Source organism: Catharus ustulatus, chromosome 9, assembly GCF_009819885.2.
Source record: "Catharus ustulatus isolate bCatUst1 chromosome 9, bCatUst1.pri.v2, whole genome shotgun sequence".
In the NCBI taxonomy this organism is placed as follows: domain Eukaryota; kingdom Metazoa; phylum Chordata; class Aves; order Passeriformes; family Turdidae; genus Catharus; species Catharus ustulatus.
The window spans coordinates 23,056,972-23,079,875 of NC_046229.1; the positions used below are offsets into that span (position 1 = coordinate 23,056,972).

Here is a 22,904-nt window from a genome sequence, read left to right on the forward strand (position 1 = left end):
CTGCTCTGAAATGTTGATATTTTCCTCACAAGTTGAGAGCTGTGAAAGCTGCAGCCATGACGTGTAAGTGGATGTAATTGCATGAAGTCTGAGAGTACTCTGAAAGCTATTACTTAGAAGTGTAGCATTAAAAGAAACTTCTGTTGTAGCAGTGGCTAAGTGATTTCTTTTACATCACTTGCTCTCATCTTGTTTTCCGTTTTTCTCTCTGACCATGTACTGCTGTTGTTAATGATATGGCAGGAAGGATTTGAAGGATCAAAGGCAGGTGGCTTCGTGCTGATTTGTAACCATGAATTAATTGCAGCTGGCAAGCCTGCAGTGGGTATTGATATCAAACCCCTTACAACACAGCAATTATGATGCAGATGCAACAGGAAAAACATGCTTTCCTGTATAGATTACATATATAGAACTTTTGAGTTACTTAGATGTAGAAAGGACAGGAAGTATATGTTAAAGGGTTTTTTGGCCCCTAGGCTAAGGATTTTGTTTTTCTATGTGTCTATGTACCAGAATGAGCTAAAATAACATGCAAAGGTACTATTAATAGCAGTCTTTATTAACTGTCCTGATACTGGGTTATAGATTGCATGAAGAATGCTGAAGAAAATGTTCCTTCTACGTTCACAGACTTCCTATTCAAGGTAATTTTTTGTTCTGTTGGAGTCTGTTAGCTGTGAAACACAGTGTAAATAGATGTGAGTGAATGGAGACATGATCTGGAATTTCCTTAGTTTGGAAATCATGGTAGATCATTTGGAAGAAATATCCGTGGTCATCTTTGTTGCTAAACAGTTAGATTGCCCTTTTTACCAACTGGTGCTTCTTTGTTATGCTTGGTTTACTTTCTGAAACAAATCATAGAACTCAATAAATCAAGTCAGCCTATTGTTGGAAGTAGTCATTCAGATATAAAAGAATTATTTTTTAAAATACTGAAGTGAAACAGGATACTTAATTGTTCTTAGTGTTTGGGTGAGGAGCTCCCCATGAAGCAAAACATAACTCACGCTGCACATAAGCATCATAAACAATGTTTTACTTTGTCTCCCCAGATTCCTCATGAAGCAGCAACCAGAAATAATCCTGTAGGAAAGGTGCTGTACTTGTCAACATTTGGGTTTTAATTAGCTGGAAGACAAGATGCCTATTTACACAGTTCCTGCCAGGAGCCCCGCTGGGACGCGATGCACAGCCGCTCTGCAGAAGGCTTCTTCACACAATACCCTGGCCAGCAGTAAAGCATCTGGGCAGCAGCTGAGGTCACAGGCTTTGGGAGAAAAGGATGGTCTGCCTTCATGTCCTCAGAATAAGGCTGAGGAAGTAAATAGGACCTATGTGATTTCAGCTTGTGAAAAAGGGAATGATGTGTCAACTTCTTTTAAACTGGAAGGCAGATTAACACTCCAGAGGAGAACTGGAGCGAGCAAAAACTCAGTGTCTGGTAGTGGCACAACACAGAGTACAGAAGAACTACAAACAGAGCAAAGACTGACTCTGCGGAGGTGTGTGAGGGCTGCCTGCGCAGAGAGGAGTACAGTTCATCAGAATGTTGTGCCTAGAAAAGGGAATGGTAACTTTGATGCACAAGGAAATGACAAGATTACACTTCCACAGAGTATAAAGGGTACAGATGGTATTAAACCAAACTTGAAGTTAACTGAGAGTCAGTCAAGTACCAAGTTGCAGCATAGCCTGAACAACAAGGATTCCTTTGGTTTAGTTGGTGGTGTCTGTGAAAATGCAATCAACACGTGTTTAAAGGATAAGACAAGCACTGCTGACACAAAGTTTCAAAATGAAGTTCCTAAATCAGAACGGTTTGTTATCTCAAAATGTACTAAAAACCTATCAGGAGAACAATCGAATGAAAGAGGCCATATAAATAAGCTAGCTGGAAAGCAAAGGGTACAACACTTGATGATGAAACACAGCAGCTTGGAAAGACCAAAGACACCAGCAAAAGTTTTAACAGAAAGATTTACACTTACACCAAAGAACAGCACTTCTCAAAATCAACTGTCTCTCAAGCTGGCCTCAAATGAACAATCACCTCATCTGCAAATTGCAACCAAGAAACTCCCTAGTGTCTCCAGCTCTTTCCCTGTGAGTACAAGTTCAGAAACAAAAGCGAACACAGAAATTTTAGCTGAGAGCAGCAGTACTGGGGAAGATGTTTCCAAAGTGAAAAACAGCAAAGTGATTGTAGCTGTGCGGGTGCGACCCTTCAGTAACAGGTTTGTATCCTGGACTTGTTTCTGGTGCTAACAGTGTGTGTTGGTTCCTACTTTGTACCTGTTATTTCATCATTGACCCCTAAGGATATAAAATATACTTGGAAATTAGCTGGTACTTCGTGCAGCACCAAGGCATATTTATTAAGAAACTGAATTGCCTTTACTGATGTTTGGGTCAATTTTTTACATATTCAATAACAAAAGTGTTTTGAAACTTAATATTTCGTGTGTTCCTCAAACAGGTATTTTTAGCAATGATCACCGATTTTATTTTCCATTAGGTAGTGAATTACTGACTTCAAGCATGTAGCTTATATTTTTTTTTCTTTTCCCACCTTTTCCATTCAGGGAGAAAACTGAAAACTCATTCCCTGTGATCTACATGAATGATTCAGAGACAACTGTACGAAATCCATCCACAAACCAAGTTTACAGCTTCAGTTATGACTTCTCCTTCTGGTCTTTTGACAAGGATCATCCTAATTTTGCAAGCCAAGCACTGATCTATAGAACTTTGGCACTGCCACTTCTCGAAAGAGCTTTTGAGGGATACAACACTTGTCTTTTTGCTTATGGGCAGACTGGCTCTGGAAAATCGTACACGTAAGTTGCTAATAATTATTGTTAACATTCTGCCAGTTGTTGTCCAGTGTTAAGTCATGAAAGAGATTGAATGGAGTAGATTTCAGAGTGATTGAATTGTGTCAAAAGGTTATTCCGTGTTTTAAAAAAATTAAACCAATATTTATAGCAATTAAGCAAAAGTTAACTTTGGAATATTTTTATGTATGTGACCCTGACTTCTTTCTGTTTTTAACGGGGAAAATAAAAACTTTCCAGAGATTTTAGTGAAGGAAACCCTTTATGAATGCAGTGAGCTTGACAGACTCTCCCAGTGCTGTTTTTCACCACTATTTGTTATTTTGTGCATGAAGTGGCATAGTAAAGTATAGCATGTTTTTTGGAGAAGACATTTAAGAGATCATTATAATTATGGTCCTTATGCTTCAGAACTTTAAATAAATCCAGATGTTTGTGGCACTGCTTATTTGAAATCAAATCTTTGCACAAAATGATCCCAGATAAGTAACATTTTTAGGGTTTACAACCAATTGTGTATACCTTATTTATATTTTGAAATAGAATGCCTAGTGAGCAGTATGGTTTCCAAACATGCATCTATTAAAATTAGTTTTAGTTTTATAATTCCTATCAGATGCTATAGATGTTTAATAAAGGTAGTTGAGGATCAGAAATGTTTCTGTTCAATTTACAATAAATATAGAACTTGCACAGAGGTAGGTTCCTTTTAAGTGGGTGAACTTCCATTTTAAGTGGATGAACTCAGGTTTTACTTACACTGTTCTTTTTACCTTGGCCTAAAAGAAAGATAAACTCAGGATTGCAACTGTTATCCTATTTGTAGGTTTGTTGGGTTTTTGTTTGGGTTTTTTCTTTTTCTTTCGCTTAAACAATAACTTACCTTCACCTGTTTTGAACAAGGCTGAAATTAGTATCAGGGTCGTCTGGTCAAGTTTACACAACAAATTTCTTCTGTGCAGCCCTGTGTGTCTTTAGACTGCAGGTGGATTAGTCCAGAGCACTGGTGTGCTGCTGTGGCAGAACTCAACAGGAAAAAACTGCACCAGGGCTGGAGACAAGCTTAGGTTGCATTCAAAGTGTGCACAGAATATAAAATGCATGCATGTTATGATATTGAGCATTTATAGGTATAGACTCTTCAGCTGCTGTAGTCCTTGTTTACTTGGGTCCTCAACCTATTTCTCGATGGATGAAGTAGAACATACCTCTGGATATCACCTTGTCCAACTCCATGCTTAGACAAGCACCAATTTAGATCAGGTTAATTTCTGTCAATTATTGAGGTGCAACTTAGAAGCCTGTGGCATGGCAACTGTAGAACTGCACACATAACATTAAACCTGTCTATGGAGAGTTACAGAACTAAAGCAGCAGGATTTTTGTGACCGCAGGATGATGGGATTTGATGAAGACCGAGGAATAATTCCAAGGCTTTGTGAAGATCTTTTCAATCAAATAGCACAAATGGACAAGGAACAGGTGATATGCTTATGTCATTGACCTTATACTGGAATGTGAGGGAAGTGATACTTTAGTGCTGATCCTTTTATTAATTAATATTCTTTTGTTGGTTCAAATCTTATTTGTATTCATAGCTCTGGTTCATGGGGTTTAACATTGTTTTGCTTCCTTGTTGGCAGTAATGCGAGAAAGAAATATGGGCATGATATTTTTGTTGCATTACTAGACTAGGATTCTTTCCTCTGTATTGCACATCTTACATTTTAAGATTTATGTAAGGAAAGGCAAACCAAAATCTCTGTGGGCTCCCTGCTTTCAGTGGAGACAGTAAAAGAGAGCTCAAAAATATGAATTTATTGTTAAACATCATGTATCAAAGCAAAATACACTGTAACAGTATTCCAGTTCTAGTATTCTAACTCATTATTCCAGCTGAAACAAAAAATAACTCCCCTCACTTTCTTTGTATTTTTTTCTGTGTTTGTAATGACTGACTTACGGTTCAGTAGACATTAGCATTCAGTTAATCAGGCAAACTTTTCCATTTTTAAATATTCCAAATTTCCTTACTGCTTTATATTTGAATTCTAGACTTTGAATCCTAATACCTGTCAACTTCTAATATTCTAATCCTCCAGCAGATTTAATAGACACTGAAGAATTTAAGAAAGTTAGTTAATGCTGAGTTTGGCAATAGAGTATAACTTCTAAAAAATGCAGAGCGTTTTTTTTACTCCTTTGCTATATGTATTATAAGTGATCTGTTGCAATGAATTGCGTCTTGTCTTTCTGATTCTAGTGCTTTAGGGGCTTTGCTGCAATCTTCCTTGTCTCTTAAAGAAAATTTCTTTTTGAAAATAGAAAAAGGACCCAGACGCCTTCAGAGGAAAAAGATGTTTTCATGAAAGTGTTGTTATGGTGTTTTTGGTTTTTTTAAAATTGCTGTAGTAGAATCAAGGTTTATCTTTATCATGGTGTAGAAGTACAGTCCCTAAGGGAAAGAGATGAGTGCAGGTGCAAACAAAATTATATTTTCACGCACTAAAAACCCAATGCTGGAACTTCTGAAGTGGCTGTATGTACTTTTTTTTTTATAACTTCCATCTGGGAATGTCTATGGATGACAATCAATTGTATTTTTGGTCTTAGCAGAGATGTTACAATAGACAACCTTTAAGGGTCCCTTTCAACCCAGACTATTTTATGATCTAATTTCTCTTGGAAAGCCCTTTCAGCATAAATGTTTATAACATTGAAAATCAGGATCTGGTAGTCTAAGTTAACTTTTGAAACCAAGGATGATGAATATGTTTTGTGGACTATGTAAATAACTATTATTACTTTTATTAGGTTTTGTATCATCTTGAAATGAGCTTCTTTGAAGTATACAATGAGAAAATTCATGATTTGCTTGTCTTTAAAGCTGAAAATGGACAGAAGAAACAAGTAAGTTGCTCACAGAAGCAAGTTTCTGCATAACCTCTAGTGGCATTTATTCTGAAACAAAAATGCACAAATGACAAGTGATCATTGCTTTTATCTACGTACATTAGTTGTGAACAGTAAAAATAAAAAGATCAAAATATCACCACATGACAAAGCAAAATGCTTGTCACTGGAGAAATGCTAAGCAATGCTGACATAGAAACAAAATAATCAGTAGAATCTTTCAAAGTAGTTCAAATCTCCCCTTATCTACAAAATGAAGATGATCTTATCAGCCTTTATAAAAAGTCTCTTATGATATATCTAAATCTCCAGCTTATAATAAGAATCTTCTGTACAATGTAACGTGAGTTGTAGTCTTGTAATTTAGATGGAGTTTTCTGGTTTTTTGCCTGGTTGTCTCTTAAGGAGCTGGAGAAGGGGGGAAAGAAACAAGATTGGCCTGATTAACTGGTTCAGGATCACTAGTTAAACCAGTTTAGCTTGTGTTTAGTGGTTGGTTGTGTATTAGAATATGCAAAACCGTAAATTAAATAAATTTGTCTCAAGTAATATATGTAAGAAAGCAACTTTTTGTCTGATTTATCAAAAAAGTACTTCCCGTGCTTTGACGTTGAACACTGTCCTGTGTGTAAATTGAATACTAGTTTGATAGATGCAACACATGGTATGCAAAAGATTATATGCAACATCCAACTTGCTGTTGAAATAAGTTCTTTAACCTAAGCTTGGGATTTAGATGGACTTGTTATAAAGAAATTAAGACTCTACTGTTTTGTCTAAAGCAAGAGTGCTTTCACTCTGAGTTTTGCCAGTGATTTTGAGGTAAGCTGCTTAGAAACTTAATAGATTTATGTTGTAGAATCTTTTTTTATATATTCCAGAGTACTAGATCGAACTAATGTACTTGTAATAATTTTTATTTTGAAATTTTTCTCATCAGCTTCGTGTAAGAGAACATCCAGAGTTAGGACCATATGTGGAAGGCCTGACAGTGTAAGTCTTAACTGTACTTACTTTAACAGATGTATGGTATAAAGAGGTTTTCTTGAGGCTCTATGAAAGCTTGTGTACCCACCAGTAAGTTAAGCAAGATGCCAGTATTATGTAGTTTTAGAAAAATGCATATCCATGACTAACTTGATATATTTTCTTCATTGCCTTAGTGAAATCTAAGCATGTGGAAGTCTCTTTGATTATTTATTTGTATTCTGTTTGTAACTGGGAAAAGGTTTCAGAACTCAGGCAGCATTTTTATTCTATAGAAAGAAAACTGTCTGAACCCAAACTTTTGTTTTTTCCCTCCACTCTAGGAATGTTGTCCGTTCTTACTCAGATATTCAGGTAACAGTTTTTTGGTTACTAAAAGGGAGTACAAATATTTCTTTTCTGTTCCTTTTTTGCTTACTGCTGAAAAATAAATTCCATGGATGGGAAGCAAATGTTTAACAGACTGTCCACCAGTCTGATATTTCAGCTGATTTTGTAAAAGAGTGATGAAGACTAGTTCTGTATAATGGAGCTGCGTAGATTTGTACGGTCAAGTGTCATGTTCACATCGTTATTTCTTAAGTTTAATTCCTCTTATACTCATGATTTGTGTTAATAACTGTATTTGATAACAGTTAAGTCTTCAGTTAATCATCCAAAGTAGGGTTTGGCTTCATATCCTGACTTTTGTCTTTTACAGAGTTGGCTTGAACTGGGAAATAAGCAGAGAGCAACAGCTGCTACAGTAATGAATGACAAGAGCTCTAGATCTCATTCTGTCTTCACCCTTGTCATGACACAAACCAAGGTACTGCTGGGGTTTTTTTGTATCTATTCAAATCTGATAGTAAAAAGTTCTTTTGTTTGCTGCCTAGAAAGTTGTGAGAATATACTTGAAGATCTTTGAGTGAAACACAGAGCATTTTAATATGGCTTTCTATGCTGCAAAACTTGTTTTATTTTACATGCTTTGAGTAGATTCTGATGTCTTTGTGCTAAGTATATTTACAGCAGCAGTATAAATATGTCTAGGCTGACATATCTAGGAGTAGTTCCAAGCTTCTCAGTGTGAATTTTGAGATGTAACAGGAGTCCCAATTGAGGCCAGATTGAATTTCACACTACTGCCAACACATCGTAGCTTCTAGGAAGGTTAGGCTGTGCGAGGTGTGTGGCTGTGCTGACTTCCTGCAGGCAACAAAATGGGGCAACAGTGGTAGGAGATGCAATTTCTGCTCAATTTCAATACACTTCACTGAATAAATGTTTTCTTGCTTCAGGATTCCTCTTCCCTAAGTGTCTCCAGGATATAGGGACTACAACTCCCCATCTGATTTACAGATGCTTAAAAGACAAAACCTGACTTAGTGATGCGAGCCTGAAGACAGAAATGGAATAGGTAGAGCTCTTCAGGAGTCTGCAGACTGTTGGTTTTCTCCATTGACAAATGACTTGTTGGGTTGGGGGTTTTTGTTCTTTATTGGTTTAGTTTTTTGTCCCAGTTTCCTGGATTTTCTCCTTTTTCTTCCCCTTGCCATGCTTGCCACTACATTTCTGATTTTTTTTTTTCCATCATAGCTGGTTTTGAGCTTTTCCACTGACTCCTTATGTGATCTTCATTGGTCTAAATCAATAACAGCTTACTGATTTGCATGTTTATTGGATAACTGCGTTTGGATTGACTGCAGTCAAACTTCAGACCCAAGTCCCTAGTTTGGTCATCTGTTGGGATTGCAGTCTATGCTTGTGCAGTTATTCTTCCACAACCAACTGATACTATGGTTGTAAGTCTGAGCTTAGTTTCCTTTAAGGGATGAGAGTATGAGAGTATCCTGTCAATAATTAAATGGCAGCATGAAGTTTTTATGTATTTAATGTGGACAACTTTTCCCATTTATGCTTATCCTCAGGCTTTTTGTTTTGGTTCGAATACCAGCATCTCCCTTTCTTTCTAGGTAGAGTTTGTGAATGAAGAAAAGTGTGATCGTAGGCTCACCAGTCACATAAATCTAATTGATCTAGCTGGCAGTGAGTGCTGTACAAAGGCTCAGACCACTGGAGAAAGGCTGAAGGTAAAGCAAGAGAAGGAATCTGTGGAAAAGGCTTGACTCCTAAGAATGGCCTTAAATTCCAAAGCATGCTCATCTAACAGAACTTTTGGGCAGGGGCTGTAACTATAAAAGGATGTATATAGCCTTGTGTTTATCACTATTACATCACATTTTGCCAGTGAGGATGGGTGGCTTGGACTGTGCAATGGGGCAGATCTTGCTTAGAACCCCTCTCCCCATGTTATGTAGGTCTAATGATCCTGCAGGAGGAGTGAGAGGAAACTGTTCTTGTGGCTTTGGAAATCATGAATCAAATCTCACGTGGAGCTGAGGCTTGCCCCTTTTTGGGCCATCTAATTAAACAGACTTTTCTAATAAGAGACTTTATTTCAGGCTACCTTCATAAGTTTGATGGTTCTTAACACTGCTTAAAGGCAGGGTCTTTGTTCTTTCCAAATGAAGTTGCTCTTGCATCTTATTGTTTTTTTAATAACTGATGACATTTAATGCAGTACAGCTGTAGCATATCTTGAACAAACATAATCAACAGTACAGTTAATAACATCACACAAGAAAGTGCAACTGTGTTATAAATATTTTTATTTTTGCTTTGTGTAGGAAGGTGTGAGTATCAATAAATCACTGTTGACCCTTGGAAGGGTTATTTCTGCACTGTCTAAACAGTCTCAAAATGGAAAGAAAACTTTCATTCCATACCGGGAATCCGTCCTTACTTGGTATGTACATTATATAGAGATAGAGGCTTTCTGGAACTCTGGTTTTCTCATCTGTTCATGAGACACCTCTTCCCATCCTTTTCCCTCCCCCTCTCAAATGACCTGTGGAGGGAAGAAGTTAGCCTGTTGCATCAGATAAAGATCCAACAGGAGTTTGTGTTTTAAGTAGCTAAGAGTCCCTCTCAAGTAAGTGGCAAGACCTTGGGTATTTTGTATTTTATCTGTTCCAATTGGGAAGTTATGAATTTTTCTGTGAGGGCCAGGGATTGACTGGTATTCTCCTGTCCAATGAAGGCTGTTAAAGGAAAGTCTTGGTGGCAATTCCCAAACAACCATGATTGCCACAGTGAGCCCAGCTACCAGCAGCACCGAGGAGACGCTCAGCACCCTTCGCTATGCCAAACAGGCTTGTTCAATTATTAACATTGCTAAAGTGAATGAAGACGTAAATGTCAAACTAATCAGAGGTGAGATCTACAGTCTTTCAAGGTTGTTATTTGCATGTGTATTTAGCTTATTTATTATAAGACTTGTTGCTGCTAATATTCTGTTGTGTTGACTGACCCCTTGTCAACTAGACTAATAGAGCTTGGGATGTCTTCCTTTTAATATTATTGGTCTTTGTGACCTTTTAATTTTTCAAAATGCAGGTGATATCTTAGGCTACACTTTAGAACCAGAAATAGAGAAAGGTGTTTTGTTTTAAAGTAAATAATAGGATTAATTTTGTACTATTGTACTGAAGTGTGTTTTACCTTCATTTTTTAATGTGCACTATGTATCTGTTTTGTCTAATGTAGAATTAAAAGCTGAAATTGAAAAACTGAAGGCAGCTCAGAAAAGTGCTCTGAACACCGATCGTGAAAAATACAGGCGTTACATGCAGGAAATAACATCTCTGAGGGTAGAATTGCACCAGCAGGAGCAGAACATGGCAGAAATGCAAAGGTCAGGCACTCATTCATGTCTTAATTTGAAATGGAAATGGTAAAATTTATATGCTGTAATTTTTCTCCTAATGTTTTCTCCATACATTAAGGGCCTGGAAAGAAAAACTTGAACAAGCAGAAAAAAGGAAGTTGGAAGATATAAAAGAATTGCAGGTACGTATTTTTTCTATAGGACATAGTAAATATAACCTCAGGAAATCTTGCAGAAGTATAAGAGTAGCTGTAAGACTTGGTTTCCATAATACTCCTCTTTTAACAGATTGCTGTTACTTCTTAGAAAAAATTAATGAAAATATTTGAATGCATAAAGTAAATTGTTTTTTAATGCAGAGCTTTTTTTATCTAGAAAGCTGGAATTGCATTCAAAATGGACAATCATTTACCAAACCTTGTCAATCTCAATGAAGATCCTCAGCTTTCTGAGGTGCTGTTATATATGATCAAAGAAGGAGAAACTACAGTTGGAAGGTGTACACCAAATTCAAAACATGATATCCAGCTTTCTGGAGTCCTGATTGCTGATGACCATTGGTTTGTAGTGTTCTTTTTATATTTTAGGTTTCTTCTCACCCTTCCCTTTCTGTTGGAGTCACTCTTCCTTCTGGCAGTAACAAAATATAGTTTTCTAGTCAAGAAAATATCATGTAGAGATATTTTTTTTTGTACTGATCAATGATTAAGGCAACTATCTTCTGCTCCCTCTAGAAATCTGTTAACCAGGGTAGTTTAGTTTCTTTGTTCTTTTCATTCATGTAGCCATATTTTCTTCTGCAGCATCTCTGCATGAATAAGACCTGATTAAATGATGCTATATGGTATATAAATGTTACATTAAGTTCAGTGGAAAAGTGAAATTCCTTGACAGTGCATAACTTATTAAAAACAGGTAGAACCTTGGCTATACTGCAGAATTATTGCTTCAAGTGCATTCAATGCAACTGATCCTCGAAAACATGCTGTAAGAAATGTCACTAATTAGTTACTAAAACCAGCAAATTCACATTATCAAAGATGGCAGGGTATTGCAGTAATTTTCTAGGTGTGGATTCCTAGATGTAAATATAGGTTCTCTACCAAAATATAGGTTATCATTCATTAATTATGTGTGTTGTACCTAAGTAGTATGGAGACAATACACATCTAGGAAAACAATAACATGTAAAGCCTGCATTTTAGTCTATTAAGAAGCATCACTTGCAATTATCATGAGCCACTAATACTGCCAATGTTTCTTGCTTTCAGTGTCATTAAAAATACTGTTGGCCAAGTAAGTATTATTCCACTGAGAGAAGCCAAGACATATGTAAATGGGAAATGCATTTTGGACCCAACAATTCTGCATCATGTAAGTAATTGATCTGATAGTAGTAATTTCTGTGTGTGTAGGTTGCTTTGCTTTGTTACTATCTCAGCTTCAGACTGCAGGTTTGCTGAGAATGCTCTGTAACTACTAAGTATTTGGCTCTTCCTCTTTGATTTCTAGCTTCACCTGCATGTTTTAAGCATGAAAATTTGCCTATAAATCTGAAAGCTTCAGCTGAATTTTTTTCTCCCAATAGGGTGATCGAGTGATTCTTGGGGGAGACCATTATTTCAGGTTTAATCATCCAGCAGAAGTTAAGAAAGTTAAAATACCTTCTTGTGGGACTTCATGTTTGCATGATGGTACAAAAGACTTTGAATTTGCAAAGAATGAGCTGCTTATCGCACAGCGAGCACAGTAAGTATTGATTCTTCTTGTTCTGAAAAGCTCAGTTGTTAATTCAACCATGCAATTAGTTTTAGAAATACCTGAAGATTATTAACTATTTCACAATGGGGAGGGTTGGAAAATAGCAACTCCATTTATAATAGAAGTCACAGACGTGGCTGAAATGTACACTTCTAACGTTCAATTGCCACAAGCTATTCCAGGTACCAACAATGTAGACCACTAGTAGAGAAACACTGAACTCCAGGGAGCCTCAGAGTAGTGTATCTCTTTAGTTATGTTTCTCTCCAAGTGTATGGTGAGTCTGAAAATAACTTTTGGTGTTTTAAAGAGATTTGAAGTCTGACAAGTAAATGCTTTAGGAATGAGAAGAACCCAAAGTAATAATAGCCTTAGTCTTCTTTGAGGGCAGAGAATTTGAGAGACAGCGAAATATTATTCCTACTTACTTCATCATGGGGCCTTATTGAACCACAGGGCTCATTGATTTAAAATTTAATTTTGCATCTTAATGTGGCTTAGTGAATTTCCATTGCAGTCTGTGAATTTGGGTAAAGGATGTAATAAAGTAAAAATAGAAATTGAGTGGACTTTGAAATTCTGGAATGTCTTCCATATTTACATTGGAAGTGTCTACATTTTGTCCATGAAATCAAAACCATGTAAAGTATGTTTTTTTTGTTAAAAAAAACCCCATTAAACTCTCATGACAGGAAAAAAAAATATAATCTATATGCATCTTATAAGAGACTAACAGCAGCAATCTAAATGTACAATACTTGTAGGCTTGAATCAGAAATTGAAGAGGCACGACTCAAAGCCAAGGAAGAAATGATGCAAAGTGTCCAAATAGCAAAAGAGATGGTTCAACAAGAACTGACTGCACAAAAAGAAGCATATGAGAGCAAAATAAAATCCCTGGAAGCAGAGGTGGTAAGTTGCCATTGCATCATTGCATGAAATATATCAATAAAGTAAACCAGAAACTGTAGTATGTGATATCTGTTAGGTTCTCCACCTGGGCTAGGTTGGTGTGGTTTTGGTTTTGATTTTCTTTTTCTCTTGCATATTATAGCAGCATGTTAGAATGAAAAGCCTCATTCTTAAAAAAGAAGTCAACCTTGGCAACAGAAGAAGTTGTAAAGTAGTTATCCTCTTCAGAGTTATTCCAGAGTTATTGTAAAGCAAAGAAAAATACCTACAGAATCTACCTTATTGCATGTGGCTTTTAAATCACTGTACCAGATTGATTAATACAGGTGATTTTATTCTTTCCAAGTTTGCATGCTGCTCTGTAGTTGTTTTTTTAAGTACAGTTGCAACATGCATAAGTTGGCATAGAACAGTACATCATGGTAAAACAATAATCGTGTATCTCATGTCTTACATAGTCTATAGAAGACCTAAAGTGATGCTTGTGAACTGGGATATAACCATTGCTGATGTTGGGCTGTGTAGTTCACAGAGGCTAAAAGTTTTAAATGTATTGAATATCTGCTTGAAGGGTGGCTCAGAAATGCTGTAGAAGGAGTATTCCTTGTCTGACTTTTCCTTTCTGGTATTAGAGAGAAGAATCTCGTAAGAAGCAAATCCAAGAACTGAATAACCAAAAAGCTACAACTAAAATACAGGAGCTAGAGAAGGCAAAGAAAAGCCTTGAGCTAGAACTGCACTTCAATAAGAAGCGTTTAGAAATGGAGACCTTAGCTACCAAGCAGGTAATTGGAAAAAAACCTTTTAAGGTTTGGTTGGGAGGAGTTTTTTGGTTTGTTTTTTTAAAATCAATTATTGTAAAGGGAATTATTTTAAGTACTTCTGTGTGGTTATATGCAGAAGAACCGATGTTTTGTTTGCAACCTGAGTATGGTAATGTGTTAATATTGAGGTTTAACTAATGCTGACCTTATTTATTAAATAATGTGGATGGTTTTGTTCCTGCACCAAAATTTAGCAACTGTTGCCTTTGGCAAAAGTTATTACTCCAGACATTAATGTAGTAATGACTGAGTCTTGGCTGGTGTTCATATACATCTGACTGCTGTAGCAAATACAGCTTTTTTAAAGAACTGTTCCTTTTTAATTCCAGGATTTTTTTTTGAGCATTGCAATATGTGAGCAAACCCAGAGAATAGTCAGTTTGAAAATTAATTTTATATTAGTATTGCAGGTATCCAGTATAAAATTAATTCAGTAAGTCTTTAAAATGGCAGGAACAAAAACTTTAGCTTCAACAAACAGCATTAAGAGTCTTAGATTTTTTTTTTTACCACTTCTCATTTTCCCCCAGGCTCTAGAAGACCATACTATTCATCATGCAAAGATAGTGGAAGCTCTGGAAGCTGAGAAGCAGAAGATTGCTGAGGAAATACATACCCTTCAGAAGAATCATGGAAGTGGGAACAAACCAGTGATGAGTATGTATATGCATAATATTGCAAAGGCAACGCTGGCTTCTCTTTCTCAGTGGGTGTGGGTGTTGGGTATTGATACAGGAGCTTTTTCTGTTCCACTAATACTTCTCTAGTGATCCTGAGCAGGAAGAGCCTTCTGGTTGTTACAATCCTTTCTATTCATCAGCTGTATGTATTGAACTGCATTAAAAGCTCTGTTTAATCACGCTCAGCATGGTTAGGTGGACATACCTGTAATCTGTTTTTTTTCCAGTTACTTAAAAGTCCTTCCCTGTCTGTCTCCACTGGTCAGGCATTAATTCATTGACTGGCATTAACTGGAGTAACAGAATTCATTTTTTACAGTTTCCTATCTTGGATTTATAATGACAATATGGTGTCTGGTCCTATGCCTCTGTTTCTGAAATACCCTTTACCCAATCATTTAAGAGAGTTATCTTGCCTGGAAGGGTAATGTTTTCCCAATGTGTTGGGAATTCTTGGAACTGTTGTTGGCTAACTTGCTTTTTTGCTTATGGGTTGTGGTTTCTTTTCTGCCCTTTGTTTTTTTTTTTAACCCTGAAGTTGTTGCATCACATCGTTTGGTTCACTAAATCACTATGTTCTATATTCTTTATTAGTTCCACTGAACTGGAAGTCTCTGAAGCTGTCTGTGATGATTAAAGAGGCTAACACCATTAGCAATGCATTAGGGAAAAACACTGTTTTCTGCAGGTCAGTGTCTGAGTTACTTAATTATAATGTGGTTATGTAATGGATATATACTATCCATTACATTATTAATATAATTTGGGGATGGATTCAGGATGTGCAATGAACTGTTGGTGTTTCTTTTAATAGTCTTGTGCAATTGAACATGATAATTTTTTTCCATACTATTGTGCGTTAAGTGTGTAGCTGAGCCTTGTTATTTTGAAATGTGAATTTCTAATTTGAAATTTAGATCAAAACTTTAAAGGTATGCTATAGACAAATTGATTTTTGAATTTAGTGTGCTTTGGAGGTGAATCTTTTGATGCCCATATATGTCTTATTTTGGTTCATGTATTAACTGTTTCTAAAGCATGGTAACTGAGATGTGTGATGTCTGAAGAAATTTTTGTTTGTGTCACCTTTTTAGTCTCTGTGTAATCCTACCTACCAGTATCTTGTTTATTTTTGCAATATTAATGTGGTTTTTGTCTTGATTTTTGTCTTTTTTTTAAACTTTCTCCAATTCTTAGGCATGACAAAATTGATGATAAAACAGGAACAGTGTCTTCCATTCAGGTGCAGGTTCGTAACACCAAACTGGGAATAACAACTTTCTGGAGCCTAGAGAAATTTGAATGTAAACTAGCTGCAATGAAAGAACTCTATGAGGTCAGTAACAATTGAAGGACTAGTAATAATCAGTAATATTTTGTCAAAGATAAATTTGATAATGCCTACAGGAGAAAAATCTGGGTGCCTTTTTGGGTTGTATATCTTAGCAAAATACGTGACTATCTTTCACTAAAGACATGCAGGTGCATTTGTCTATCATATGAACAGAATACAATAGAAACAAATTACTTTATTCAGGTCATTTTGTTTAGCGAGTTAGGAGCAGTAAAACAAGGACTGCTTTGCGATTCTTTTGGTTGTTCAATGGTTTTATGTTGTAAAATAACTTTAATTTCTAAAGGTATCATCTAAGTTTTCATTATTATGTCCTATTTATCCATATGTTGCCTGCTTTATAATTTTTTTGCTGTTTAACTCTCCTCCTGCACTGTTTCCTTTGTTTTTTCAGAGTAATGATAGAAATAAAGCTGTTGTTGATGTGTTTTATGATCCTGCTGATGAGTGGGAACCTGACCTTTCAGACAGCTCCATTTCCTTGCTTTCCAGAAGAAGGTAAAAATAATTCATAACTACTCTTCTACACTTACAAAAAATTGTGTTGTTATCTAAATATGCTTTTGTTCCAGTCTCATACACTGTGTCATCTGGTGAGTCTTCTCTTGAATTCACTCATTCTCTTGGATTTCCTCTGTGGACAAAAAAAGGGAACAAAAGTTGTGTGTAGAGCTTTCCAAAGCATCAGTGCAGAGTGAAATGTGTAGTTTTTACTGTTTTCTTCCACTTCCATACTATCAAAGCACTGTTGTTAAGGAGTAAATTGTATATTGTCTAGGACCTTGTATTTGAAATTTTTGCCTTCCAACAATATTTATATCTGACTCGCCCATTTTTGCAAGCTGTAGCTCATCATGGAAATGCTTGATGACGAGAAATGCTGTTCTCTTCAAGGTTTTTCATGTTCTTTTATCATTCTTTCTTAGAAGTAGAAGCTTCATGAAGAACAAGAGAATTTCTGGATGTTTGTCTGAGATAAAATTGCAATCTATTCAGAATAAACAGACTTCCTATATATCAGGTACTTGCTAAATGGCAGAACACCTTTCATTTCATACTGAGAATTTGAACCTGCTACATGCATAAAACATAGGTGCTCCTGATAGTTGTTTAACTGTGGGTTGGAAAGCAAGTTTAAACATGTCCTGCTTATGAAACCTTCAGATTTATCAAATTTATGATGTCAAGCTGTTAACAGTAGGGGTTTCTGTATTTTTGATTATCCTTTCTGAGGGCAAAAACTTCCTCACCAGCACTCTGACCCTAATTTAAGACATTTATCTAAAACATTACCCCCCTTAACTATGTGGGTTAGCTGGAGAAAGAGGTGGAATCCTGATACTGTAATATGGAGACTTCATTTGCTTGAGTTGCTGCTATTCATTCAATTATTGAGGTTTCCCCAAGCTCTTGGCCAGGTTTTACAACATTTCTTTTCATGAAATATAGGATGCTTTGGTCTTAGAAATATTTGAATGCATTCAGTTATTTTGGATTTGTTGGATTTAATTTTTTATTTCTCTGTGATTTGATTGTTGATACAAATGTATTCATGGTAAAGAATTTTGCTACGGAATTTGTCTTTGTACTAACAGAACTTATAAACTATTTAGAGCTTTTTGCACATTTATTCTGAATGACTGCCTTGAGTAGGTGAATGTTTATATGAAAGTCATTATAAATACACACTGACTTCTCAGTCCTATGAAGGATTTCATGCATGTATGTTTTGCTTTTACCTTGTACAGGTTCACTGAACAAGTCTAGCATATGCTCAAGCACTTCTGAATTGTTTCTTCCTGGAATTTGCAAGGAATCTATAAGTTCAGCTTTAGATTTGCTGGAACAGAATCATGAAGGAGGAAAAAGCATAGCAGATAGTCTCCTAACTAATTTGTTTATAATTCTTTCTGGAGTGTCTGCCATTTCAAAAGCCTATGAACAGCAAGATGAAGAATGTCAGGAAAACTGTAAGTCATTTTCCTAGTGGTTTAAACATTTCTAATGACTTGTCTTTCAGATGCACAAGCATTCATGTATTTGTCAGTTACAAGAATTAATGTTCCTATGTTCATTTGCAAAGGAGATGGATCTCTTTCTCTTGTAGTTTTCTCTCTTGATCGTGCTGCTCAGTCCTACAGCATCAGAATTGTCTCTGCTTTTGACCAGATTGTGGTTATATGTAAACTCTGGCTTAATAATATTCAAAAGTGTCCTGGATCTAGAAAAGTTGATGAAGAAATGAAACAGGAAATAAAGAACTTGGGAGGTTATTTACAGTTGCTGTTGCAGGTAAACCATATTAAAGAATTCATCTGTGTATAGAAAACTTCTCTGCATTAATGTAGTATTTATTACAGACTTGCTAAAAGCACTTAAATGTCCAGTGTATGTAATGACAAACCAACTTGCCTAAGGAAGATAAATAGCCAAGGTTGCAATTTTTCTGGCTATGCTGGTAGTTCCATGTGCTAGTGGAGAGCAATGCAGACCTTCCTGTGCTCAGGCCCTGACAGAAGCATTGGTTCTTGCTGGTAAAATAGTAAAATTAAACACACAAAAGAACAAATGATAGTTTAGACTAGTAAGTGCTGCTGTTTGAACTTGTAAACTAGTGGCCAGTGAATATTATTTCTGTGCACACTATTGTGAATTTTTTTGCTTTTAAAACTATGTAGTATAATGGTATTGTTGCTCTGTGGTTGCAAGGCATGACTTTTTAGCTGTGATAGATAAGCTATTTGAAGTAGGAAGATGTAAAGCAGAAAATGCCTGAGTATTGTGTGCTAGGAGCTCTTGCTGTATAGAAAGTGTGCATTCTTGGACCAGAAGTGCTTTCTGGCATCAGTGAAAGATGTGCCTTTGTTTCCCAGGGGTGTTCTTCAGATATATCCTCTATGGTAACAGAAGCATGGAGCAAAGTAAACCAAACAATAAAACAAACAATGAAATATATAGGACACATGGCGGTAGTCACAACAGCTGATATTTCATTGCCTGAAGAGAACAACATTCCAGCCTCAAGTCTACAGGTGAAGAAAGAAATGTTTCTTAGAAATACTGATACTGAATAGTAATTCTAGTGTTGAGGTCACACTCTCAGTAACTGTACTCGGGAGCAAATTGTTCCACATACCAACTTCATCAACTGAATAAAGTATATTTAGAGTTTATCTAATACTTGAAACTTAGGGTAAAAATAGATGTATTAATATACCTTTGACTTTTTTTTCCTTGAAACCACATCCTTTAAATTTCTGTAAGTTAAACCCATGAAGAGAAAGAAATGTATAATGCTTTTAGGACTGTACCTGCACTGAGATGATAGAAGCCTATCTGTTTAACTGAAGTTAAGTGCCTAAGTGCCACATTAAATTTACAAAAATCTGAACTGAGCTCCTCTGGTCCAAGGAAGATGTGTCTGAATATACCTGTACTGAATAATTTGCTCGAAACAAAACTATTTCTAGTCTACTGTGGAAAATCTATTTTAGTTCAAGACCACATCAGTTTTCTTTAACCATTGCATTTTGAATCTTTGTTTTTAAAGGAATTTGTACTTGCCATTTATGATGGAGTAAGCTCAGGACTGGAGTGTCTCATTGATGCTGTACAGGAGAAAGCAAGAATAGTACAGAAAGAACTTGTGAAACAATGTCCTCAGAATGAGGTGAGATGAAGGTTAAAAACTGCTATTAGATCTTGGAGGCACTTGATCATGTTTTGTTGTTTATGCTTGTATTTAAATCATGAAGAACATGATACTGTAGGGAGTTACACAAAGTAGAGAATAAAGTATAAGGAATAGGCACCATAGTTGAAAATATTTCTGGAACTGTTGGAAAATTCCAGTAGGGAAGTTAGAGTACCCCTTGGAAACACACCACTTTCTTAGTGGGTAAGCCCAGTAAGTCAGACTCTGATTCCAAGAAAATACTTGGGAAAGACTGAAATTTTCTGAGTGATAAATTGTTCCTCTCAAGGAAAGCAAAAATTTCTTCCTGCTCTGGCTTTTGCTGTTGTCATTCTTAATCCTGCAGATAATAGTGAAACCATCCAAACTATTTTGTTTCAGTGTCTTTTGCTTAACTCCCAAATGCTTTGTGTTTCCATCAAAAGGAACTGAGCTCTCAGCTTTCCAAATAATGCTGTCCACTTGCAGCAAATTCTTAAGTATCTGCAGCATCTGTACATGCTTATCTCTGGTGCAACCGCTGTGAAGATGGAAAGAAAACACCAGAGCTTCCCCTTCCACTTAGAATGAGTGATACAAAGTTATAGGACAACCTTTCTTCAGTTAATATTTAAATATGTTCATTTGATTCTCCCATAGTAAGGGATTTAAAACCTTGCAGATATACAACTAATGTTTTCTACCAGTTAATATTTCCTATAAAAAAATTACATGTTTAGTTGCAGAAAATGTTATTTCTTTTGGATATTTAACTCTTTAGTAGATCAGTATTTGTTCTTTTTCTTAATGTACTTTGACTTGAATAAGGTGTACATTGTAATTAGAAGTTTCTTTTGTAGATTCAGAATCGAATAAAGGATAATGTGGTGGCATTAGCCAGATTCCTTGAAAATAACATGTCTTACTGCAGAAAGGTAAGAGAAATGTTTCACAAAATGTGTACTTTTGAGTCTGGTATTTAAATTTTAAGGATGCATTTATCTAAGAAGAGGAATGTGTGAGTATATGTATATACACACACATACATACTGTATATTTACAATTATATGATAACACTTTCTGTCACAGCAGCATTCCTGTAACTAGAATGCTAACTTTCCTTGCTACTGCATTTTCACTCAAAGGTCTTTTATTTTAATTTTACTAAAGATAAAGAATTTCTGTAGGTACTTGTATCTTCCTTTTTGTGCTCATCTCAAACAGCCTAACTACCTGTTGTGTTTGTTTTTTTCTTTCAAGTTAAAAGATCAGCTTTACTTGTGTAATTGTTTTATAACTGCTGCCATAGTTACTGGTATTTTGAAATAAAAGCCAGGATAGGTGATTTATCCTATAAGAGCCAAGCATTTCCTGGATTTTCTTGTCATTTGCTTTTTCTTCTCTTCCTAATCTATCAACCATGTGCACTACTTTTCAGTGCTGTCTTATATGAGATGACATTGATTTGATTTTTGTGTTTCAGCATTGGCTTGATCTACGTGACTGAAACCATCACAGGCATGTTTAGTAGTTAATATACTGTGATGGATTTGATTCTCTTTAAATTGCTCTTTATTAATACAGAAAGAAACAGAATCTCAGTTGCCAGAGGAAGACTCTCTATATCGAGAAATAAAGAAGAACACTAAGATTGCTGTGAAGTATTTGGAATTGGAGCAGTGCCTGACTGAAGTCTGTCAAATTGTCTCGTCCATGTTACGAGGTATTTAGCTGCTACAGGAGACTTGCAAAACAAGGGAGAGGGCTCTTTGGTGTCTGCAAAATACTGCATTTGATTCTTCTTGTTCTTGTTTCTCATAGGATTGTACAGAAACACCAGCCCTCTCAGGAGCTCTGCAGAAAATATTTCTGTCATTGGTGGATATTTTAGTAACTATTTCAGTTTATTTGCCTTGTCTTCTGCAAACAACCCTAATCAGAAAATGCATGTGCCTTTTATGAACCTGGATGAATTGGACTCTCTGGTTGATTCCCTTATTATGAATTTTGAACTTGAACAAGGACAGCCATCACTGCAATCTCAAAATATTTGTCATGAAACTACTGAGACTCGAGGAGGACAGGTTGAAACAGGTCAGGTTGAATTTGCTGGGAAAAGGAATGGGATTCCAGAATGCACACAGACTCCAGAGCTTTCACCTGGTAGGATAGAATGGGTATAAAATGCTATTATCAGGAGATCAAAGAAAACTTTCTTGTTGCAGCATATCACAAAAAGCTAAAATTTATCACTAATATGATTAAGTGAGTCATGAGAAAGTAAAATGCCATGTTCAGGTTCCCTATATTTCACCAAAGAAAAAATACGTTCCTTAAGCGTCTGTCAAACATCAAAATATAATTCCTTTTGTTTTAATAGAAGTCTATTGCTACCTAAGTTTGAGAAATAATTTGATTTTTTTTTAAAAATTTTGCTTCATGTCAGCTGCATTGTGATCTAGTAATGCTACTGCAACTTGAAAGTGTTTTTATGCTGCTTTTTTTTTAAACAGGGCAAAAACTTTGTATTTATTTATGTAGAGAAAAACAATGAGAGCTATTAAAAGTACTTTATAACCTTATTTGATGGATGCTTTTTAAAGTGGTTTTTAGTTAGTTGAAGAATTTGGGTTTAAAGTATCAATGATGCTGTTCAAAGTGATCTGAAGTAAGTTTATGTTGGTTTTGTTGCTTAGTGAGTTATCTTTTGATTGCTGAAATAATTTTCTCTACTATTCATATTGGAATAGAAGCATATCTGTTCCTAAATAACATATAAATTACCCCAGGTTGTAGAGAGCTTCCCCATCTATTACTTTCTTGCACTTGTTATCATTGTTTAACATCTTACTTTTGGTCTGCTGGCTGAAGTTAACGGGGGGATGGAAATTAATTTGCATGGGTTTTAGGAGGCCTGGACTGAGGACAATTTACTCACAAAAGTTTGGGAAATTCATACAGTAAAATCTAAAGTTTTTTTCCTATAGATCAGCGTGTCTGTGGTGGTTTAACCCCAGCTGGAAACTAAGCCCCACACAACCACTCCCTTGTTCCCCCTCCAGTTGGGGGAGAATCATAAGGGTAAAAGTGAGAAAATTCCTGGCTTGAAATATAGATAGCTAAATAGGGAAAGGAAAAGCTGAACACACAAAGGGCTTAATTCACTGCTCCCCATGGGCTACAGAGGAATCTCTGGTCCCATATCTGGAGCATTTCCCAAGCTGCAGCATGGGGTTGTTGGCCCTTCCCAC

At 36.0% G+C, this 22,904-nt stretch overlaps 1 protein-coding gene across 1 annotated transcript; it reads left to right on the plus strand.

The window, feature by feature from the left end:
- The first annotated feature begins 1,146 nt into the window (after positions 1–1,146).
- Positions 1,147–22,090, plus strand: KIF14 (kinesin family member 14). The gene is made up of 30 exons (XM_033067902.1): positions 1,147–2,240; positions 2,589–2,843; positions 4,235–4,322; positions 5,655–5,750; positions 6,694–6,746; positions 7,064–7,094; positions 7,441–7,548; positions 8,696–8,812; positions 9,410–9,528; positions 9,823–9,995; positions 10,329–10,476; positions 10,568–10,631; positions 10,825–11,009; positions 11,721–11,823; positions 12,038–12,198; positions 12,975–13,122; positions 13,755–13,907; positions 14,477–14,603; positions 15,221–15,314; positions 15,824–15,962; positions 16,375–16,478; positions 16,907–17,001; positions 17,729–17,950; positions 18,088–18,272; positions 18,854–19,012; positions 19,531–19,650; positions 20,021–20,120; positions 20,512–20,588; positions 21,238–21,376; positions 21,475–22,090. The coding sequence occupies exons 1-30, from the start codon at positions 1,147–1,149 to the stop codon at positions 21,834–21,836; spliced, it is 5,019 nt and encodes a 1,672-aa protein (XP_032923793.1). The 3' UTR covers positions 21,837–22,090.
- Positions 22,091–22,904: the final 814 nt, after the last annotated feature.